The sequence below is a fragment of the Dermacentor albipictus genome, chromosome 4 (genome assembly GCF_038994185.2).
Source record: "Dermacentor albipictus isolate Rhodes 1998 colony chromosome 4, USDA_Dalb.pri_finalv2, whole genome shotgun sequence".
In the NCBI taxonomy this organism is placed as follows: Eukaryota; Metazoa; Arthropoda; class Arachnida; order Ixodida; family Ixodidae; genus Dermacentor; species Dermacentor albipictus.
The window spans coordinates 121,047,382-121,068,259 of record NC_091824.1 but is presented as its reverse complement, the minus strand read 5'-3'; the positions used below and the strand labels follow the sequence as shown (position 1 = coordinate 121,068,259).

Below are 20,878 nucleotides of genomic sequence, written 5' to 3'. Positions count from 1 at the left end.
TAGGCAAAACATACTTAGGGTTTGATGTCGTGTCTACACTGCATTAGAACTATAAGCGCAAGACAAGGCTTTAATTACACTCCTAGTGTGTCATTGCTATACAAGTAAAATCTTTCGCATATACCATGTGTGTCCCACGTAGCCTGTGCCAAAATTTAATATATGCGAGTGCGGCGTAGCTGGACAGAACCAGTGTAATGTTGTTTGCCTTCGCTTGGAACAAGTCGTACGATTTTTTTATAGTTCGCCCAATTACACTGTTAGTTATTATTAATTAATGGACTTATGAAATAATATATTCAGAGCAAAATTTACATTTATTTATTTCCCAGACTTAAATTGGTCCCAAGACTTTATTTCAGGCATGGAAGTAAGCTTTTATGTAACACGTATTGAGCAATAAGAAAAAGCTAGATAGGAAATTTTTCAAGATGCTGCACACTTTTCTCATTGACAGTTTAGTTCTGAGTAGAATATTTAAGAAGTTGTTAATAAATAATAACTAATCATGCAATTAGGCAAAATAAAAAAAATGGTCTGACTTGCTCCAAGCGACGGCAAACAACTTTGGTTTTGTCTTGCTATGTGGCACCTGCATATTTTTAACTTTTGGCGTAAGTTATGTGAGATACGCGGTATATCGGTTTAAATTTGGACTCTGCAAATTTCACATACAGACCACGCAACGAAACACACAGCGATGTGAAACTTTCTGCACGAAGGGATCAATACGAGAGTGGTACGTGAGCTGATCCGCAAAACTGGAAAGAAGTGCTTGATAATTAGGCAAAAAACAATGTGTTCAATGTCCCATTTCTAAATTTTAACACTTGTCTATTACCTTATAATGTCCTATCTATCTTTAAAATTAAGGGGTTTTACGTGCCCAAACCACGGTATGATGATGAGGCACGCTGTAGTGGGGACTCCGGAAATTCGGACCTCCCGGGGTTTTTTAACGTGCACCTAAATCTAAGTGCATGGGTGTTTTCGCATTTCGCCCCCATAGAAATGCGGCCACCGTGGCCGGGATTCGATCCCTCGACTTCGCGCTTAGAAGCCCAACACCATAGCCACTAAGCAACCACGGCGGGTGTCGTATTTTTTTTTCTAGGCTAAGTTTCGTGCTCAAAATTTTAATTTGAGCATGGGAAACTTGACGAATAATCTTTAGTAGCGCTTTTGAGAGCTTGGAGCGAGTTCTTAGTTGTGGATAGTCCAGCAAGCCAATTACTAGTTGATTGCTATAATAATATTTACTTATGTTACATTTCGTTGCTTCTGAACAAATGCATTCTTCATGACCAGAAACAAGCGAGAACAAGTTGTTCTAATTTCCATGGACGTGAAACCGCGCGTTTAGGTTTTATAGGGCTAGACAAAGCAAAATTTATATCACTTCTTGAAATATTGAGTTGAATAGCGCGCTGAAAAGATTAATTAAAAGCTGTCTCCAGGCGCTTTCGGCGGTACCTTTTTGTGGCGGATCATGTCAGACAGCTGACAGTATAACCATGCCAAAAAAAAAAAAAAACAAAGGGGGCTTGTACGACGTGTTACTGAAGCTCCCAAAAGCAACAATAGCAGTAGTCGGTGTTTTAAAAAAATGTATGTATATTTTCGCACGTGAAAAAAAAGACGTCTGAATAATTCAGCACTCGGCGGCAGAAAACGTCTCCGAAACCTAGGCCGCCGCTTTGCTGCAGTCCTGAAAAGGGTCGGGCTGCTTTGGCCGCTGAGTACACTTGAAGGCGCGGGCAAAGTCCTCGTTCGTCGAAGTCACCCTGTTGACCCAGGCAGCAAGGCCCGGTCTGGCTGTCCCACGAGAGTGCTGGATTACCGACATGATAAGCCATGCATTACTCCCGCAGATCATAATTGAGAATAATAATAAAAAAATCTGTCTCACAGCCGGAAATTGAGGACTACCAGTAATGCACGAACGCACGCAATCCCGCGCCAACAAAGAGCAGTAGGTATAAATGTGAGACCGAGACGAGAGAGAGAGAAATTATGTATAGAAAGGCATGTAACTTGAGCTACAGTAAAATTTCGATAATAAGAATTTCTGGAGTCCTCAAAAAAATATTTGTATCTGAAATCCGTATGTAAAAAAGGGCAGTCACAGCACCAAAATAGAGTTAATTGGAGACATACTTGACTATGGAAGCACTCGCTGTCCTATCATGTTTTTTTTTTAACAGTGGACGATTGCACAGTCTATCAAGGACTGCGCGCATCATTCGCCTCTCAGCCCTATAGCGCTATCAGACACAAAGTGAATGCATTGCCACAGCGGCGCGTTTCACCCGCAGACGATAAATAACGTGGGATAATGGGAAAAAGCGCCCACACAAGTTTACCGTGAGTTCACAATGCAATCAAGCCTAGACTTTATTTATCGCTGCTGATTGAAATGATTCTCGGAAGAATTCACAGGTTCTCATGCTAGTACAGAATACTGAAACGTGATAAAATTGTGACGTCCTAGCATTTGACGCTTATCCGTCAACATCCACATGAACCTGCTCCCCCTCCTATGACCATCCGTGAACTATTACGAACTTATGATATATTCCGATGCAGTCTATGCGCCCCAGACGACTTTGATATACTAACGGTTATCGAGAGACTATTATAGGCAGGAGCTTGCAGTTCAACTCCTGTTACACTCTCCACTCCCTACATGTCCTACATCCGGGATCCTATGACGCACTGCTCGCGCTGTGAGGCCACCCAAACGTTATTTCACATAATGCCAACGCCCACCACCGGGCTAGATACCCCACGGAACAACGTCTCAACATTGAATAGCTGGGATGCCATGCTACAAGACGTAAATCCTCGAGCAGGTGCTAGTTGGCCGAGCTCGCGACATTGCCACGGCCATTGGCGCCTTGGACTAGGAACCTCACTCTTTGAGCCTATGTCAAGAACAAGGTTGTTTCTCTCTCTGCCTACCTGGCCCTCACTGCTCAATAGTGATTTTGTCTACACTTGTGTTGCATCAACGATATGTTGCTCTGTCGCAGTGTATTTTACGCACCACCAGGGTCAGTATAGACCACCAGTAACACAGCAGCACAACGACTGCAGTATGACGCACAAATCGCGTAAATTAAACGCCTCACTTGTATTGTCATCCTTAGCGCATATGTCGCACTAAAACCTTTGAAACGGCGCATATCATACATTGGTATCAGGATCGACAGGTTCAGGCATATGATTACACAGCTCCGAGATCAGCTCGCCGGGAGCTTTAGGTTGATCTCACTGTAGCGAAGGCCATTGACTGTCCTGTACAATGCTATGACATTCAAAGAACTGAAAAAGCATGAACAGCGGCGCAAAAGTGGTGGCGCGAACCTTCTTCTTCGTAGCGAGCATCTGCTCAACGTCGGGACTGTTGGCTTCGCACTGGTTGAGTGCGTAGAAGAGGAAGAAAAGTTGCTCGGGGCTTAGGTGCTCCAGCCCCGGCAACACGAGCTCTGGTGCGCCCGGCCACGCGAGGTAGGCGCGAAGCGCCAGGGACAGCGCCCGCGACTCGAGTGCAGCGTCCAAGTCGTCGCCATCAGCTGTGGTCCACTTCGAGCAGTGGTTCCGCCCCGAGCGCTGTTGCCGCTGCAGCCAGCGCAGCAGGTGCCGCAGCACTGGCTCGTACGCACGTACGCCTGGCCAGGAGGAGGAGGAGGAGGAGGAGGAGTAGAGGGGGAGGAGGAGGTGAACGACGCGTAGAAGGCAAGCCAATGCGTTCCAATTCTTACCAGCTTTAAGGCGACTCTAACGACTATACGAAGACGACGTCGAGTCCAAGTATTGGAACGTGTCTGTGGCAATGTTTACATTAACCCGACAGGAACAGATCCAGTCAGAAGTCGAGCTTAAACAGCCTGACTCTAAAGTGTTTAAGTGAACTCTCACATGACGAGTCGAGATTGCTGTGACAGCCTGCGTAGAGGCCAGAGATAAGACAACGCGTCCGGTTAATCGTTCTTATCTACGAGACACCGACCCGAGCCGTCCGCGTTTACAAGTGCGCTTCAAAGGGTCATGCTGACTCAGCCCGACTCGACATTCGCTCAGCACGACCGGCTAGCGGTTGCATGGTAACGACTGGTAAATCTCAACCCGACAAGCGGACTCGACCCGTTTCCCTCGCTTCATGTAAACGCCTTGAATGTGACTTCACGTGTTGGTGTGTCTGTCTTTCTTTTCACATTTCTTCACTTCAGCGTCGTTACCGCCGGGTTCGGTCATTCGAAAGAGTGAGTGCTGTTCGATGGCCCTGGGCCCTTGAACGGCCCACACTCGCTCGCTCAGTAGTTTTTCGATCCATCAATTGAAAAGGAAAATGATAAGAAGTGAACGGAAAGCGAAATTGATCATTATATAGTTAAGGGACCATGTGACAGCATTATGACTATATATATACTTTCAATGTGCAGTCGAACTCTGGCTGGCAAGTTTTCGCCTTTCGTCGTTCACCCACCGTTGTTGTAAGGGTCAGCCATTCGGTACGACGCATAATTAAAAAAAAAGAACGACAATGAAATGGGTGGTCACAAACTACAGGCCCAAATTGCAACGTTATGAAAAGTCAATGCGCAGCGGCTCTTTATCATGCATATTCATTATTTTTAAAGATTAGTCAAAGGGATAGCACAAGCAGAGCAACAAGTAAGGTAAACTGGTAAATATTATTTCGAGGCCATGTTTTCACTTATATGACGGTAACTGGTTACAGATACTAATTAGTGGGAGAAGTGGAACGAAAAGTTCGCGCTTGAATGTCTTGCTCAAAACTAAGCACTGGTATATCGCGTGACGTACCTGCTCGTGTTTGGGCCGTTTTCGTGCAGAAAGTGTTAAGAATAGCTAAAGGCCGAGTCTCCAGTTACTTTAGAACGCTACGTACTCCTTGTTTATCACTTAACCGTAGTCCACTTCATCTGATCGGGAACCGTTTGTCGAAATTAGCCCCATCAGAATCCGTGGCATCGCAAGGAGCTAATAGTGCGGGTACTTCACGGGGCACCGACAGCCGGTCTTTCGTTCGTGCGTTCTGCCTGATTTGCCGAGACTCCCCTCATGAAAAGGCTGACGCTTTTGGTATTCCAGAAACGTAGTTTAACAATCCGGCTGAGTTGTTTTTGATGTCCTTTAACAAGCACAGCAAAAGGAAGGGTGAAAGCTCACCGACGCGCGCCACCTGAAGCATGGCCGTTGAAGGACTGGTCGCCCACAGCAAGTCCAACGCCGCCGGTGGTACCTGGAGTGTGCTCACATTGCAAAACAAGATTTCCATACAGCCTACCGAGCAGATAGTTTCAGACACCTGCTTCAACTTTGAAGCGGTACCCGCAAGGAAGTGGGTCCGAATTCACAAAGCTTTTTGTTCTTTCGTTTCCTTGCCACTGGCTAGCCGCCTTCGCTAATTATATGTCCAGCGTCAGGGTTGGCTGGAATTTTCTCTTGCGAGAGATTTTAGCGTAAGGGCCTTTTGTGAATACAGGCCCTGGAAATGCAGCCGAAAGGTGCGGCCGTATTTACAAGAATGTTGTTACGCTAGAACAATTAGTAATACCACACATCAGCCAAACGTGATGTAGAATATACTGGTTGATCAATCTGGTCTATTCATGCAAGAGTTTTTTCAGCAGCTTGCGGGAAAAACGTTGACCCCATTTCCCAAGGTAGTGGAGGTTGAATTCTTTAACCAGGATTATCAGCAGAAAGCAAAATGCCCGTGTCAAATTTTATGTACAAACACACATATATGCACACACGTACATTTATCACGTATGCACTGCACGATGCATCATGTTCATCAGAGTAAAAAATTCCGAGGAGTCCTAAGCAGTCCTTACGAGTTCTGAATGCGAAAGCATGAATGGCGAATTGAACGCCGCTGAGCGGTCCTTCGAGTTTTGCGCTGCTTGTGATGCACCATAGCGGTATGGGCTGCCCGAGCCATCAAGCAGTAGTAGACTGCGGGGCTAACGCCGCATGCCAACGACGTCCTGCGCGATAAAAGATCGAGGATGCAGCAGTGGCCACCAATGCCAGCAGGCGCACGCAGCTGCTAAGCCCAGTGGAGGTGGGAGAGGGAGATACAGACCGTGCGCCGGCTTCACCGACAAGCCGCTTCGCACCGCGGCGTCGTATCTGCTCTGTCGAGGCGCGCTGGTGACGTGGCGTCGCGGCGATGCCCTCTCCGCTGACGCAGCACCTGGCTGCTCTAACGCTGCAGCAGGCGTTCCCATTCGCCCTCTCTGCTCCGTTTAGGCGCGCTCGTGACGTGGCGTCGCAGCCAATGGGAATTTAGGCGCCGTTTCGCTGCTACAGACGCCGCCTATTTCGCTCAATGGGCCATTTGATACTCTCATATCAATAAGGAAGCAACAATGTTACACATCTAAAGCTAAAACATTGGAAAAAGCTGGCTAATGATGGCAAACAGAACTTGGGAACAGAAAGCTTTGTTAATTCGGCCCTTGCTTCCTCTTTTCTCACGTGTGAGGAATGAAAGAGAGAGAAAGGTTGGCGGACCTGAAGCGTGGCCTCCGGGAGCCCCTTGATTGGGTCGCCGTCGTTCCCTTCTTCGTCCTCGCTGGTGGCGACTGACTGCTCTTCGCGCAGCACAACCCTGCAGCGCGTCGATAAGAGGCCGGGCGTCCAGTGGGCGTCCACGAACTGGTCGGGCTCGTTGAGCGCCAGGTGTTCGTTGACCACTTTCTCCTGCATCCAGCTGAACACGGCTGGCGCGGCACCCTTTGAAGAGGACGCATGTGGCGTGGTCGTGTCGTAGAACCTGCATCGGGCGAAAGAGAGTTGTTTTGTGATATTTACTTTTTAGATTTTTTTCGGCACTTCCTTTACTATTACTTATTTTACCACCATATTTACAGTAAACTTTCACAGTGGCTTACTCGTTTTCAGATGGGATGCCTTCTGCTTTTATTTTACAGACGACTAGCCTTAAAATACATCACCTCGAATTATCCGATATTCCAACTCAACCATGAGTTCTACATTTTCATCGAACTAAGCAGTTCCTTATTTCAAAATGTCCTGTTATTTGTTGAATGCTTGTCTGTTAACGCTGTTATATGTCCATACTGTGGTCTAAATTCACCAATTCGTACTTGTCGGAACATGCAAGATACCTGTTCTAATTGTCCTACGTCAAACCTTAAAGATCAGTGCAAAATTCGTAGTGAATTCAACTATTTGTTCACTTAACATACCCTCTAATAAAGGCAATATCGCTCTATATCCTATTTATAAATAGACGTACTTTAACCTGCCATACTAGTGTAGATTGTGCCCAAAAGCTAGAACGAGATTGCAATATGCGGGTTAACTATATCTTTTTAAAGAGTGTCGGCCGCTCAAGCAGCACAACTTGAACTTAAGACATTGGAGTTTCCGCCGTTTAAACAATCTTTGATGATACATACAGTACACATTAGTAATTATTTCTAGTTGACATTATCCGCGGTACGCACGATGTATCCTGAATACTATGCATTTCCCTGCATATTATAGTATGGGCACCTGCCGGGACTTTCCAGCATAGTCGAATTATCAGCACAGACGAATTAAGCGAAATCATAGTAACGACGGACGCCCATTCTTTATCAGTTCAGGTACATAGTGATAACAAGAAAAATTGAGTCTCTGTCGGTATAGGGTCCCCGGGGTCGCCAAGCGCGCTTCCATCGCGTTTCACTCGCCTGGCGATGTATGCCTGGCGCGTGGCGGCATTTTTGAGCCACTCCGGGGCAGGCCCCACCCAAGGCAGGGCGTCCGCACGGTCTGCCAGCTTGGTCGAGAGGGTGTCGTTGTCGGTACCCAGGGCCCCTGCGCGCAACAGGCTGGACAGCTGGCGGTGCAGGAATACCAGCAGTGTATCGGCATCCAGGCCGGTTACCAGCGACGACCGTGTAGACAGAACGTATAGCGCCAGCGCCGGCTCGTACTTCGCTACGAGAGCAAAGGCGGGAACGATGTTACACGGCCGCCATCCGGACTCGAATAACCAAGACGCATTTCTAGAGGCACAAGTTGTAAGGAGCAGACATAAAAGGCTGTAAAGAAAGACGCCTTAGGCAAGACCCGAATACACTTAAGGCATATTCGGTTGAGTATTACGAGGGCTATGTATAAATTACGCATGGTGTCGCTTTGGAGGTGCTTGCTGAAAGAAGCGAAGGAAGGCTGAAGCTTATTGGCTTATTATATTCTGCAGAACGTACTGCAATATGTGAAACACAATGGAACACGCAGTATGCGCATGCGCCAATTAGCCTAACTATCAATTTCGCTGCGGATAACACGACATATATTTTTAGAAATATTTCTAGGGAGCATATAGAAAAATAAAGACCCTTCATGTCATTCCTACACCCTTTTAACCATTGTAACTGAAATGCCGCTATTTCTACAGCATATCATTCCGCTGCCGACCATTACCTTCTTCAGATACGCATAGTGCGAACATTATATGCCCCATTGAAACACAGTTCTTTATGCCGAACGATACCGCATACAAAGGGAAAGTAAAATGAGACATCCACCCTATCGTAGTAATTGCTACAATGGAAACCCATACCGGTCTCGAAAGAAAAGCCTCACAGTTTTTTTGTTGTTGTTGTTCAACTGCGAGGCTTCTCTTTCGAGGAATCCGTATGGGCTTCCTTTGTAGCAATCGCTGCGATTGCGTGGATGTCTCATTTTCCCTATATTAGTTACTTTTTTCTACGTTGCGGGTTTCCGCAGAGCTATAACGTCGATACCGCATATATACAGCATGGCTACGCGTTGCCTGGGGGCGTGCTGTCGTCAAGACGATATAGCCAATGTGTCGGCCGATTAGAAGCGGGCACACATGTAAAGAAAGGTTTGCCGACGCGGCCCTAATTGGTCGGTGGCCTAGGCCTAATACAGGTTATAGTTGTGCAAATATATGCACGGTAAACAAACGTCAGAGTTCACAGAACAACACTACCGTGTGAAACATCTGTGTAAAATCACAGACCAAAGGAGGAGGTGGTTTAGCAAGGATAACGCGTCATAACCTTAGTCATTACTGTGACGTCACACTCGTTAGCCATGGGCACCCACCTATCATTCGGACGCAGTGCTCGTCGGCAGTGCGGGCCGGCGCAACGTCATCGACATCAGTGAGCCGGCAAAGCAGCTGCTTCTCAGGGCCGGCTGGCAGCAGGCGGGACGCCAGCAGAGATGTGCGCAGGCCCAGGTAGTTGAGTAGCTCGTGCTCCTTCACTTGCTGAAAACGTATAGAAAGAGTAAAATTCAGGGATTTGCGGCATTGCATGTTTTAAGCAGCTATTTCCTATCGCGTATGGCACGGAGTGATAAGGTATACACCTTATCACACAAGGTATACACAAGGTCTAAAAACAATTTACACCATTTGGTACGCACCTTTGTCCCAAAACGATAATCGTCATCCTTCGTGCTTTCGTTTCCTTTCTTGAGAACTCTGCGCTCACTACACTTTCGTGTAAAGAGTGCTCTTTCATGCTGATAACGCGCATGCCGTTCGTGACCATGGAGGTACCAAGCGCGCAGCGTCAAGGAAAGAAAATGCGGGCAAGATGGATGACGATTATTATTGCGGGACAAAAAGATGCGTTAGTAGGGGTGTAAACTGTTTTGAGAGTGCAAGCTTGAGGCCACTCTTTAGGTTCGTGGCGGAAAGCGCTAATTGAAAGTGCGCAAGGGGATCTTGTGTGTATACGCACTTTCACGACAGAAAAAAAGAGGGTTGCTTTTTGGTGCACACATCAAATGCCCACCTTTCGAAAAAATAAACTGTTCTTAAATTTTCGCTCTTCGCTTCGGCCTCCTAATCATAACGCTAGCGTAATGTCTATTGTCCCGTCTTGAAAGTGCGCTTACGAGTATTCATTTATTAGCACAGGTTCGTTTTTTTTTGCGCGTTGGGAACGTCGTCACGAAATGATTCGTGCGCAAGCCGCGCGTCGCTGCAGTGCACCTTAAAAAAAATTAAATTATGAGGTTTTACGTGCCAAAACCACTTTCTGATTATGAGGCACGCCGTAGTGGGGGACTTCGGAAATTTCGACTACCTGGGGTTCTTTAACGTGCGCCTAAATCTAAGTACACGAGTGTTTTCGCATTTTGCCCCCATCGAAATGCGGCCGCCGTGGCCGGGATTCGATCCCGCGACCTCGTGCTCAGCAGCCTAACACCATAGCCACTGAGCAACCACGGCGGGTTGCAGCGCACCTTGAGCAAGTCCGGCAAAGCCTCGACGTAGTTCGGTGCCCGGACGACGACCTCGCTGATGGCCTCGCGAGGCTCGAACGCCTCCTCGATCACCGTGCGCAGGTTCCAAGAGGCCCAGACGCTCTGCGCCATCTTGGTGGTACGCTGTCGGCCACCGTCCGGTTCCACCTCTGCAGCGACAAGCCGCGACAGATTGTTACCGAGAAATGTCATGGCGAATGACAAATCGAGCTTTGGCCACACTTATGTTCCACCAGGGTCAACTTCCGCATTTAGTATCACTGAACTGCAAGAACGAAAAGAGGGCCGACAGCGACTGTTACGGAACTAACTGCTTGTTTCACGCTGAGCTCCATTGCAGAATGTTCTCGTACTCATCGACAGAGTGCGGTCACTCTTCCGATGCTGTGAAGGGCTCTTCTGCTTGGGCCACAAGTGGACCTCGACAGCTGGCGGCTGCTCTGCATCGCTCTAACTTGTTTTGCTTAAAGCCTCTACTTAAATGTTTTTACTTGTCCCAGCAACATTTAAAAAGAAAAGAAAAAGACAGTATTCAGAGTGACCAACGGTCTCTGTGCAAAGTTTCAATCTGCCTCTCTCCAATCAGGGATTTTTTTGCCTTTTCTCGTAGATTATGTTTAATTTGGAAGCAATTCGGCGCTACCCTAAGCGTTTACTGCGCCATTTCTCGATATTTAGTAATTAATAGAGGCTTTCAGATTTAAGTCAAATGCATTTTGTGACATCCGCCGATATATTTAAAATATATTTTCACCCCGACACCTTTTCTTTGATTTTCCTACAGCAAGCGTTTTGAACACATGAGCCTCTGGATTTGAAAATCGTACACTGGAGGAAAACCTTATAAGCGGATTTCAGTGAAGCTATAGGAATAGATCAATAAGAGCTTCAGCTGCTCTCGCGCCACCAACCCTTTCTAACACCTGTGCCATACGAGTGTAAGGCCTTAACTTTCTTAATGACATTATATTTCGATCCGTGCTATTCGTGCATACCTAATTACAAAACAAACTTCGCGATGGCGATGGCTGTAGTGAAATGGTTAAGGTTGCTTGCCGGTCGCAATACAATTAAAAAAAAAGATATTTAAGGAGGAAACGTTTAAGACATGACATTAATAGGCCTAGTTTATGTAGTTTACTTCAGAAATGTCATTTTTGCACCCTGCCACAAACTGTATGAAGTCGAAGCTTTAGATGCATTCGATGGCCAAGTATGTTCTGATGGTTGTGAGAATGCATTACGCCGCAAAAAAAAAAAAGGAGCTCTTTTTAAGGGAAAGTGAGGATAGATTAGCTGTTCTTCGCAACAAATTCGTTTAGTATTGTTAGAATGTGGAGACAATGGGAACGAGAGTACACGTTTAATGGCCAAGTGAGTTAAGTAAGGTGCGGGCCGAGTGGCATTAAGTTTTAATGCCACTAACCGTGTCCGGGTGGCACGGGCATAACGCGGTTTATTGCAATTTCTCTTGTATGTGTTGGGGAGAGGGCGGGCAATAGTTTTACTACACACTGTCTTAAGGGATTCATTAATTCAAACCTTTCAGTCGAGCGAGGCAACGCCCCTTCTTTGAACTATTGCGCTTCGACACTTTCCGCCACTGTCCACCGTGCTCTTGCGCAGGGAACTCAGACGGAGTGCGCAGTCCAGAGAGCACTATAGCGACGCCAAAGAAGCAGGGGGCTGCATGCAAGCGCGTCATAGCCCAGGGCGCAGTTGCTTCTATTGATAAACTGGTAGCGGTGGCCCAAAACAGTGACCTCGTTCGCATTCGTCCAGAAATTGTCCTAGGGGGCCGAAGGAGTTCCTACCGGGCAGGTGCATCGTTGTGTTCCAGGGCGGGGGGTCGTCACCCCTTCGGGCCGAGTCCAATAGCTTTTCGACTCGGTTCACGTCGACGGGCGGCGGCAGTTGCCCTCCCGCCGACACGAAAGCCGCGGCGGCCGCCTGTGCCACGTCGCCTGGTGTCGCCGCGGGGCCGTCCATAAGCAGCCGGGGCTCGGCGAGAAACACCAGCCCGTCGGCACCCACTCCCATTCGCAGGAGCACCGGCTCGTTCGTGAAGTAGTATGCGTTGCCCAGAACCTGTGTGCATTCATAGGCGCGTTTAACAAACACAGGTAGATGTCTCAGCACCGTCGTCTGTTTACCCGCCCGCCCCCTTCCTCCCGTTCGGTGGCATAACCGAATCGAGAGAAAAGACGACTCCCGAACACCGAGTGCTGATGGCCCCTTGTTTGCTGCGATTGGTTCCGGTGTCCGCCTTAACGCTTAGAGAGCCTGTCACCTAATATTACTCCACTTGTTGGCACACAGTGCTTCGCGCTAAGTGCAGAGAGAGTCATCATTCGCTATCATGCACGCAGAAGATTACCTTTCACTTATCCATGTGGAGAACCGTGACGGAGCGCCCTTATTGCCACCTCGGTGACCGAATATCTTTTGTGGAAACTGCTGTTTACTCTAAGGACTCGCCGAAGACTGAATGCTTGAAGCGAGTTCAGAAGCTTCGGTAACTGGGTATTCGACTTCAGTGACATATTACGTAAAAAGAGACTCGCTGGCTGGGGCGACAGATGCAGGGAGCAAGGTTTCCAGATATAAAGCAGGCTCTCGCCTGTGCTAAATAGGAGGGCGAATGTCTAAAAGTATTACGACTAGAAGACTCGCAGAACGTGTGAAAGTTGAGCAAGTTAGCTGGAAGGGCGGAGTGCAAACAATGACTCAAGAAGGAACGAATAGTACAACAGTGTCGGCGTTTGTGTTGTCCTGTTCATTCCTTCTTGTGTCCGTATTTGCACGCCTGCCTACTGAAGGCAGGCGTGCAAATACGGACAGTTTTGTAGGGAAGGTAACAATCACGGTAGTTAGCTAGAACGCATACGCAGGCAACATATATGTGACAGTATAATTCAAGTGTTCCGCGAGACCGCTGCTCTGTGCATGGTAAGTGAGTGCTCATGAGGGTTTCGACTGAATTTTAAGGGCGCAGGCTCCTTTCCCAAGCGTTTCACCCCTGAAGAGAGCTGAGCGCCAGGCCGTGGTATGCTCGTGCCCATTTTGAACGAGCCAGTGGGTGCCCGGAAGCGGTGGGAATCGAACCCACGACCTCCTGCGGTAGGCGCTCGATCACAAGACCATGGCTGCAGTTGAGCACCCGCCGCGGCTTCACGGCTCCAAGGGGCGCCGTGATGTGGGATAACGTCACGAAAGAGGGAGTTCGCGACAAAATATTCAGCGCAACCCAACGGCATGGAACACAAAATAGGCCTCATCGCTTGTCCTGCCTCTCTGTTTTTCGTGTCCTTTGTTCGCGCTATGAATATATAAAATGCGCGAGAACTATCACAAAAAGAAACGCTTCGATCGTGTTGCGTCGTTATCTGCAGGTTTTTATATGAGCATTTAAACGCGCAACTGCGTCGGCACCTTGGACACGTCCTCGGCGTTCGCCGTGTCCCGACGGGGCTGCGGCCACGGTGCGACGCCAGCGCTGTCGAGCAGCTTGGAGCGAAATTGGACCCCGTCTTCGGGTCCTGGCTTGAGACACTTGCGATAGAGACGCTGCAGTGCATACGGCAGCGACCGGCTTCCCGTTCTGCGCGCCAGGATCTTGTGCAGGGCGCGAGACAGCGCGGCCTGGTGCGCGTGATCTACTGTGCGTCGGTAGCTGCGTGCGTCCAAAGCCTCCGCCCTGCGTGCGTCAATCAATCAATCAATCAATCAATCAATCAATCAATCAATCAATCAATCAATCAATCAATCAATCAATCAATCAATCAATCCTATCTATCTATCTATCTATCTATCTATCTATCTATCTATCTATCTATCTATCTATCTATCTATCTATCTATCTATCTATCTATCTATCTATCTATCTATCTATCTATCTATCTATCTATCTATCTATCTATCTATCTATCTTTCTTTCTTTCTTTCTTTCTTTCTTTCTTTCTTTCTTTCTTTCTTTCTTTCTTTCTTTCTTTCTTATTGTGAACCTAAGGCAATGGCAGTCCAGCTCCTCAAGAGAGACAACTGTGGTATACTTAAGCGGCCAACTGCTGGCGATCCTCCATGAGCGACTTCAACGCGTCGATTACACGGCACGCAAACCCGGCAGTGTACTCAAGCCCAAAATGCATACCACGCGACGTCCATCACTCAAAGTAGTAATTACATGAAATCCAGCTCGATCTTTTTGGCGTTGGTATCTTGCACCACTAAGTGGCGACGACGTAGCTCCGAAGGTATACGCCTAAAATACGTGCCATGCAGACCATTTTTCTGTTAACGAACAGAGACTCTGTTGAGCTTCCACTTTTCTCAACAGAAGTACAGCGGGCAAGAAAGACGATGACGAGCCGCAGTAATGCGAAACAGCAGAAGGCTGCGGCTGCAGATTTTAAGCAGTATTCCTCCGCCAACAAATCACAAATATACCTATCAGTTTCGCCGCATACCACACGGAAAATTTTAACTGTCTCTGCTAGAGGCACGATACGCGTGTCTCTCATTTGAAAACACAGAAATGAACATCTCGCACATTAAATCAACGCACGTTTCTTTTTTTGAGATATAGTACAGTGATATAGGAAACGTGATCGGAAGTTTCTTTGGCGCAGACTCACTATATTTCCACAGTGCTCACAAAACCGTTTATAGAAATATTGAGTGACGATGTAGCGGTAAATGCGAGAGGAATGGGTGAGCATTACGTCGCATGACAACCGCGTTCACTCCATTGCAAAGTATTGATTAGGAGTTCATATATATATATATATATATATATATATATATATATATATATATATATATATATATATATATATATATATATATATATATATATATATATAAATTTCCCAATTTTCTGCCGCCCTCGACTGCTCTTCACTTCCCTTGGCACCCATTCTGTATTCTGTAGCTATGATGGTCCGCCGGTTATCTACCTTGCGCATTACACACGCCTGCACAGTTCCATTTTTTTCTTCTTAATGTAAACTACAATATCGGCTACCCACGTTTGCTCTCTGAACCACTCATTTTTGTTCCGTAAATTTCCGTCTCATGACCAGGGTCCCCTGTGAGTAATTGTCCTGTATAATAATTGACATATATATATATATATATATATATATATATATATATATATAACCTCTACCATGTGACCGGCTTCCCTCTCTCATTCATACACTTTTTTCTACTTTGACACTCCTAGCCGTGGAAGACGGAAAAACATAGGAGGGAGCATTGCGTCACACAGCCAGCCTTGGCAAGCGAAAGCTCCGTGAAGTCACAGTGGTGGCCCAACAGGTGACCTCTTACGTCGAGATCGCGGAGCAAGAATCGATATTTGCTGAGACGCTTGGTTCCCAGTAACTATGCCAGTAGTTTTTATTCGGTGCGCGCTTGTTCAGCATCCCTACCGTGGCTCTGCCTGGAGAGCAGGAACACTAAAACCAACCGCACACTTTCACGTTCGCTCGCGCGTTGGGCCGACAGGTTTGGTTTCTATCGCGTTGTGGTATGCTCCCTCCTACCTGTTTCCTTTGATGATGAATGTGGTGTTTTGCGGCGCAAGGGCCAAATGTGGCCAAAGAGCGCCAGGCCGGTGGTAATGCGTTCGCAATGGAGGTACGAACAACGAAGGGCAGATGTTACGGTGGCTGTAAAGGGGCCTAAAAACAGTCGGTCTAAAATGCATAAAACCTATTCAAGATAAAATTGTGCCGATGGTTAATGGGCTGTACAATGGACACGAAATACACATTGTGAAGTAATGATGATTTAGTGATATATCTCCAAGATATACTTTTTTCCAATGAGCACTACTGCCTTACAGAGTCCTTGGGATGCAAGGGCCTGTAGGCACCCTGTTTCCTTTCTCGATGCTCCTAACGCTAGCGCATTAACAGCGGTGTATACCGGCCGGCTCGCCCTCTGATCCAGTTGTTGCAGACGTGGCCGTACAGGTCGCCGCACGGGTGGACCGTCGTGTCCAGGCTGACGTTATTGGCGGCCGCAATGCACGCCTCGGTACGGCAAGTGGCGGGGCGCTCGCCGTGGCGACGGACCTTCGGCGAGACGTAGTGCGCCGGCTCCGTGGTGTCCGTAGTCTCGGGGGAGCGGCGAGCGCTCTCCCACTCGCTGCTCAACCTCGCCAGCGCGAGCGCGCTGGCCAGCAGCAGGCCGAGCAAGACGACCAGCGTGCCGGCCACCGCGAGCCACGTGGCCGGGCGGCCGCGCTCCGCCTCGTCGCCGCCAGTGCGAACACCGCCGGTGTTCTGCGCGCGCATCGCGAAGACAGTCATCTTTTCAACGTGAAGAAAGCTTTGTTTTAATGCGACAGCGTTAAGGAGCTCGTGTCGCAGAAAAGCCGGTGTCGTCGGCGTTGGCCGTGAGCGATAAATCCCAGCAGGCACTTCATGAATAAAGAACAACTTGCAACATGGGCTGGGTGGGAATCGAACCAGGGTCTCCGGAGTGTGAGACGGAGACTCTACCACTCAGCCACGAGTTCGATGCTTCAAAGCGGTACAAAAGCGTTTCTAGTGAATGCGGTGTTGCCTTAGAAACGAGCTGTTTCTAAGGCTCAGGCGTGCGTCACTTGCTCAGGCGCACATTTCGTTGCCGCGCCGAACGCGGCGCTGCTCGACGCTCACCGCGTCCGATGCGGGGCGCGTAGTCGCTGCGCCGTAGCCCACTGTCTTACACCCCTTGGCGGGTCGACGGGAACGCTGTCGCGTTCCACTCTTGAAGGCGAAGCTTAAGCGTCCTCCAATTTTTCTACTGCACACAAGTACGGACACCGAAATCTGCAGTGGATGCGTGCCCAGTATCGCAGCTGCTTGATCAAAGCGCACCTTGTGCATTTTCCATTGAGCGGCCATGGCTGTATGGCAGGTATTTCTGAGAAGGAATTAAGCAATTTTTAAACGTTTCCTGTGGCAGATAGCACATTACTAGTCCTTGAGCTGGTCCCCTCGAAAAGAGGGACATTGCTCGCACGATAAACTGAAATGCATAATGTACTAATTAACAAACATTGACTATTTATGTGCGAATTGCTTTCACTCTGACAATGGAGATGAAGTAGCACATTCCGCTAGTCACTCCCACGTTAAAGGGCATTGCTCACAACTTGGGTCCTGGCCGTTTTTCAATGACACTACAGTTATATCGCACCATAAGGTTCAACTGACCAGGGAAATAATGGAAGCTTTTCACATCCACAAGAGAGGAGAGGGTTGTATCAATCAACCATCTGTCCTTTTGAGCCATCGCGAGGTCGCCTTTTTGGAAGGACACTAAAAAAAAGTATATATAAAGAATTTGTTAGGGGTGCAACAAATAGGATTGGATTGCACACCATGATAGATATGTTGCCTATCTTTGACGCTCGAGTGTGGTCGGGTAAGTGAATTTGAAAGGGATATTAATCTTGCCTCGGTTATCTTTGACGTCTGAAGGTGCGCAGGTATATAAATGTGAAGTGTTTGTTCCGAAATAAAGCAGATGCGAGTGCAGCGATTGTCGAGATATATTGTGTACCTTCGCCTTGCCCTTGTCAGTGCGCTGCTTCGCCAACGCGGTATGATGATTTATCGGTGCCATTCCTGAAGTCGTCATTATGTCTTCAAAAACTTCGTGCACCGGGTATGCAGTACATATGCCCGCGACTGAGGCTTATACAAGCTCCAGTCGGTAAGCAAACAATGCATTCCGGCCGTAATTATATCCCAGTCATTTCACAGCGTAAATTGAAGCTCCGACGCCCGATGATGCTATAGTACGGCAAAGCCCATTGGAAGCACGTTCCGTGTGGCTGCTGCTATTTGTGGTAACGCAAAGATAGATACGGATGACAATATGCGCGAGTTCTCAGAGTTTTCCAGAAAAATCTGCGCATGTGCGTTCTGGACTTGCCCGCTACGTTTAGCCGCACCTATAAGGATGACTTACGAATAATATGCAGACAAAGAAAATAGTTGAATGTAGTCACCGCTTTTATAAGTGAAAGGCACTGCTCTGATGACTCTATAGAATGTACTGACCAAAGTAGTTGGCATCGACCTCTTGCTTGCCGCGACAGCTCTAGTTCACTACAACAGCACTCGCGTGAACTGACTTCTCATGGACACCATTGGTAAAGAAGACATGTGTTTTCGGATATGTGTATTACTTCTCTGCATATGGCTCTTCTCAACATTCTTCCCTCGAAAAGGCAAATAATGTTGATGTTTCACCTTCATCTTGGTTACAGAGACTGCTACAGGCAGTGAGGCCGTGCGCGCGCCCAACGGCTACTGCAGCTAGCTGGCTAACTCAAGCAAGCTTCGTATCATCCAACATTTAGCTGTATCAGTTTTTTTTTTCTTTTTTGAAAGTTGTAACTCGTTGGAAGTTGCAGATGAACAGATTGCTTCATTCGAACCCTGAAACACGAGGAGAAGAACACAAGCGCATTCATCCGATTACACGGATCGTGTTTTGGAAACTTACCCAGACATGTTCACTTGCGTTGTCGTCATAGTCGGTAACTGCGGCCGTGTCTGGTGGTGTCTCGGTGCGCGGGCTCACTGCGTCGCGGTACATGGAAAGCAACTGCTGCATGGTTGAATACAGGTGAAATCAAACGAACACGATCGGCATTCACTTGCACACCAGCGTTCGCCAGCCGCGTGGGGCACGAGCGTCGAACGAGCAGCCACGAGCTTCGTGTTCTTCTTTTTCATCTTCTTGCACCGCACACAGACTCAAAGTTGTTGTTGCTGAGGGACGACAACAACAACAGCAATGTCATCATCATCATCAACAATGACGACAACGACAACTTGACGTTGACTCTCCCGGTGGTCCTCACCTTTGGTGCTACGGAACTGTGTTTTAGCGACACGAACGTTTACCATGCCTTCTGCAATCTCCTGTGCGAGACAAAAAAATTCAGCGCTAAATGTTTCCACTGATACTTCCTTTTGTAATTCAAGCTTTCTATTATGTAAAGTGTAGATACAGGAGAGTTCATATCTATAACACGTAAATTCTGATTTATTCGAAAATTCGAGTTCTGATTGCCAGTTTGGATTGAAATTATGTTCCTCAAAATTTTATTTTTGTGCCTTTGCACGGCCCGATTCATGGTTGATCCCCCAGAGTGCGTTGCGCCAGGACACTGGACAACAACAACAACAACAACAACAACGACGACGACGACGACGACGACGACGACCCGCTTTGGTGGCTTTTCATTTATTCCTGCATTCTATCAAAATCATAAGCTAGAATCTATTACTTCCCCTATACCTATTTGCCAGTTTTGTTTACAGTTATCTTATAATTCTTGTTTTCTTATTATTATATGGAACTACCTTGTTCTTGGCCGATTCCCCAGAGTGGGTATGTGCCACTAACGTCTAGGCTCTACATCTAGTGGCTATGGTGCTGCGCTGCTAAGAACGAGGACGCGGGATGAAATCCTGGCCGCGGCGGCCGCATTTCGATGGCGAAATCCAAAAACGCCCGTGTTCCGTGCAATGGGGGTACGTTAAAGATCCCCTGGTGGTCAAAATTAATCCAGAGTCCCCCGCTACGGCGTGCTTCGTAATCAAATCGTGGTTTTGGCACGTAACACTCCAGAATTCAATTCAACAACTTGAAGGGGGCATGTCATTTCAGTGGACACATCCTTTAGTATCAGCTCTGCTTGTGACGCCTCGAGCTCCCGGCAGCAACTGAGAGTAGGTGCTGTAGGCTATGCGTATGTCGCCTCGTACAACGCCTGCTTTGGTGGTGGTGGTGATGGTAACACCTTTATTGACAATCCGGCAAATTCATCGCCTGGGCCTAGGCTGCCCCCGAGGAGGTCCGGAGATCCTGTCTCCTCGCAGCCTCACGTGCTTGCTGGATGGCCTATAGTTGATTTTGGAGGTTTGAGCTGCGCAACGCGGCCGTCCATCGCGCCGCAGCTTCATCTGGGGAAACTGCATTTTCTCTGCATATAACCTTACATTGCCAGAGAATGTGTCTAAGAGATGCGTGAGCCCTGCCGCATAGTTTGCAGTTATCGTCTGAGTAGATGTCTGGATATATCCTCCTGAGATGGACGGGGTTGGGGAAGGTCTTGGTTTGTAACTGCCTCCAGTCTACCGCTTGTGCGCTGTCGAGTTTGGGGTTAGGGGGCGGATAAACACGCCTGGAGTTTAGATAAAATTTTCTAATATCACAGTACCTGGTCATTCTGTTCCTCTCTGTCCATGCCTCCGTTGGATTTCCAGCCCCAAGAGAGGTCGCTAATCCCACTTGCAGATACGTACTCTGTGACTCGCAGACCGCGGTCAGAAACTATGCACAAGGCAGAATTTCGCCGAAGGCTGAGGCTATACTCGAAGCCAACGCGAACTATGTCACGTCCGAGGAGACGCAGGAACGACACATTATATGTTTCCCGGCTCACACGTCCCCCGACACCCCCGTACCCAACCTCAACGAGGAGGTCCACCGCGTAGCGCGAGGTCTCACATTCCGCGCCCACGTAGAAGGATCCTCCTGCTTTGGTGTGCATAGATTTTTGCCT

The 20,878-nt window shown here is 47.9% G+C and overlaps 2 protein-coding genes across 13 annotated transcripts in view; one reads left to right on the top strand and one right to left on the bottom strand.

Annotated features, from left to right (window-relative positions):
- LOC135917748 (uncharacterized) overlaps positions 1 to 20,878 on the top strand; it is a 162,631-nt gene that overhangs the window by 29,613 nt on the left and 112,140 nt on the right. The window lies entirely within an intron of this gene.
- On the bottom strand, positions 1,591 to 19,032 carry LOC135917770 (uncharacterized). The gene is made up of 11 exons (XM_065451362.1): positions 18,808 to 19,032; positions 16,231 to 16,589; positions 13,732 to 13,996; positions 12,114 to 12,387; positions 10,279 to 10,448; positions 9,127 to 9,292; positions 7,737 to 7,986; positions 6,550 to 6,811; positions 5,197 to 5,269; positions 3,367 to 3,671; positions 1,591 to 1,831 (listed from the first exon to the last, which is right to left on the bottom strand). The coding sequence occupies exons 1-11, from the start codon at positions 18,916 to 18,918 to the stop codon at positions 1,685 to 1,687; spliced, it is 2,382 nt and encodes a 793-aa protein (XP_065307434.1). The 5' UTR covers positions 18,919 to 19,032; the 3' UTR covers positions 1,591 to 1,684.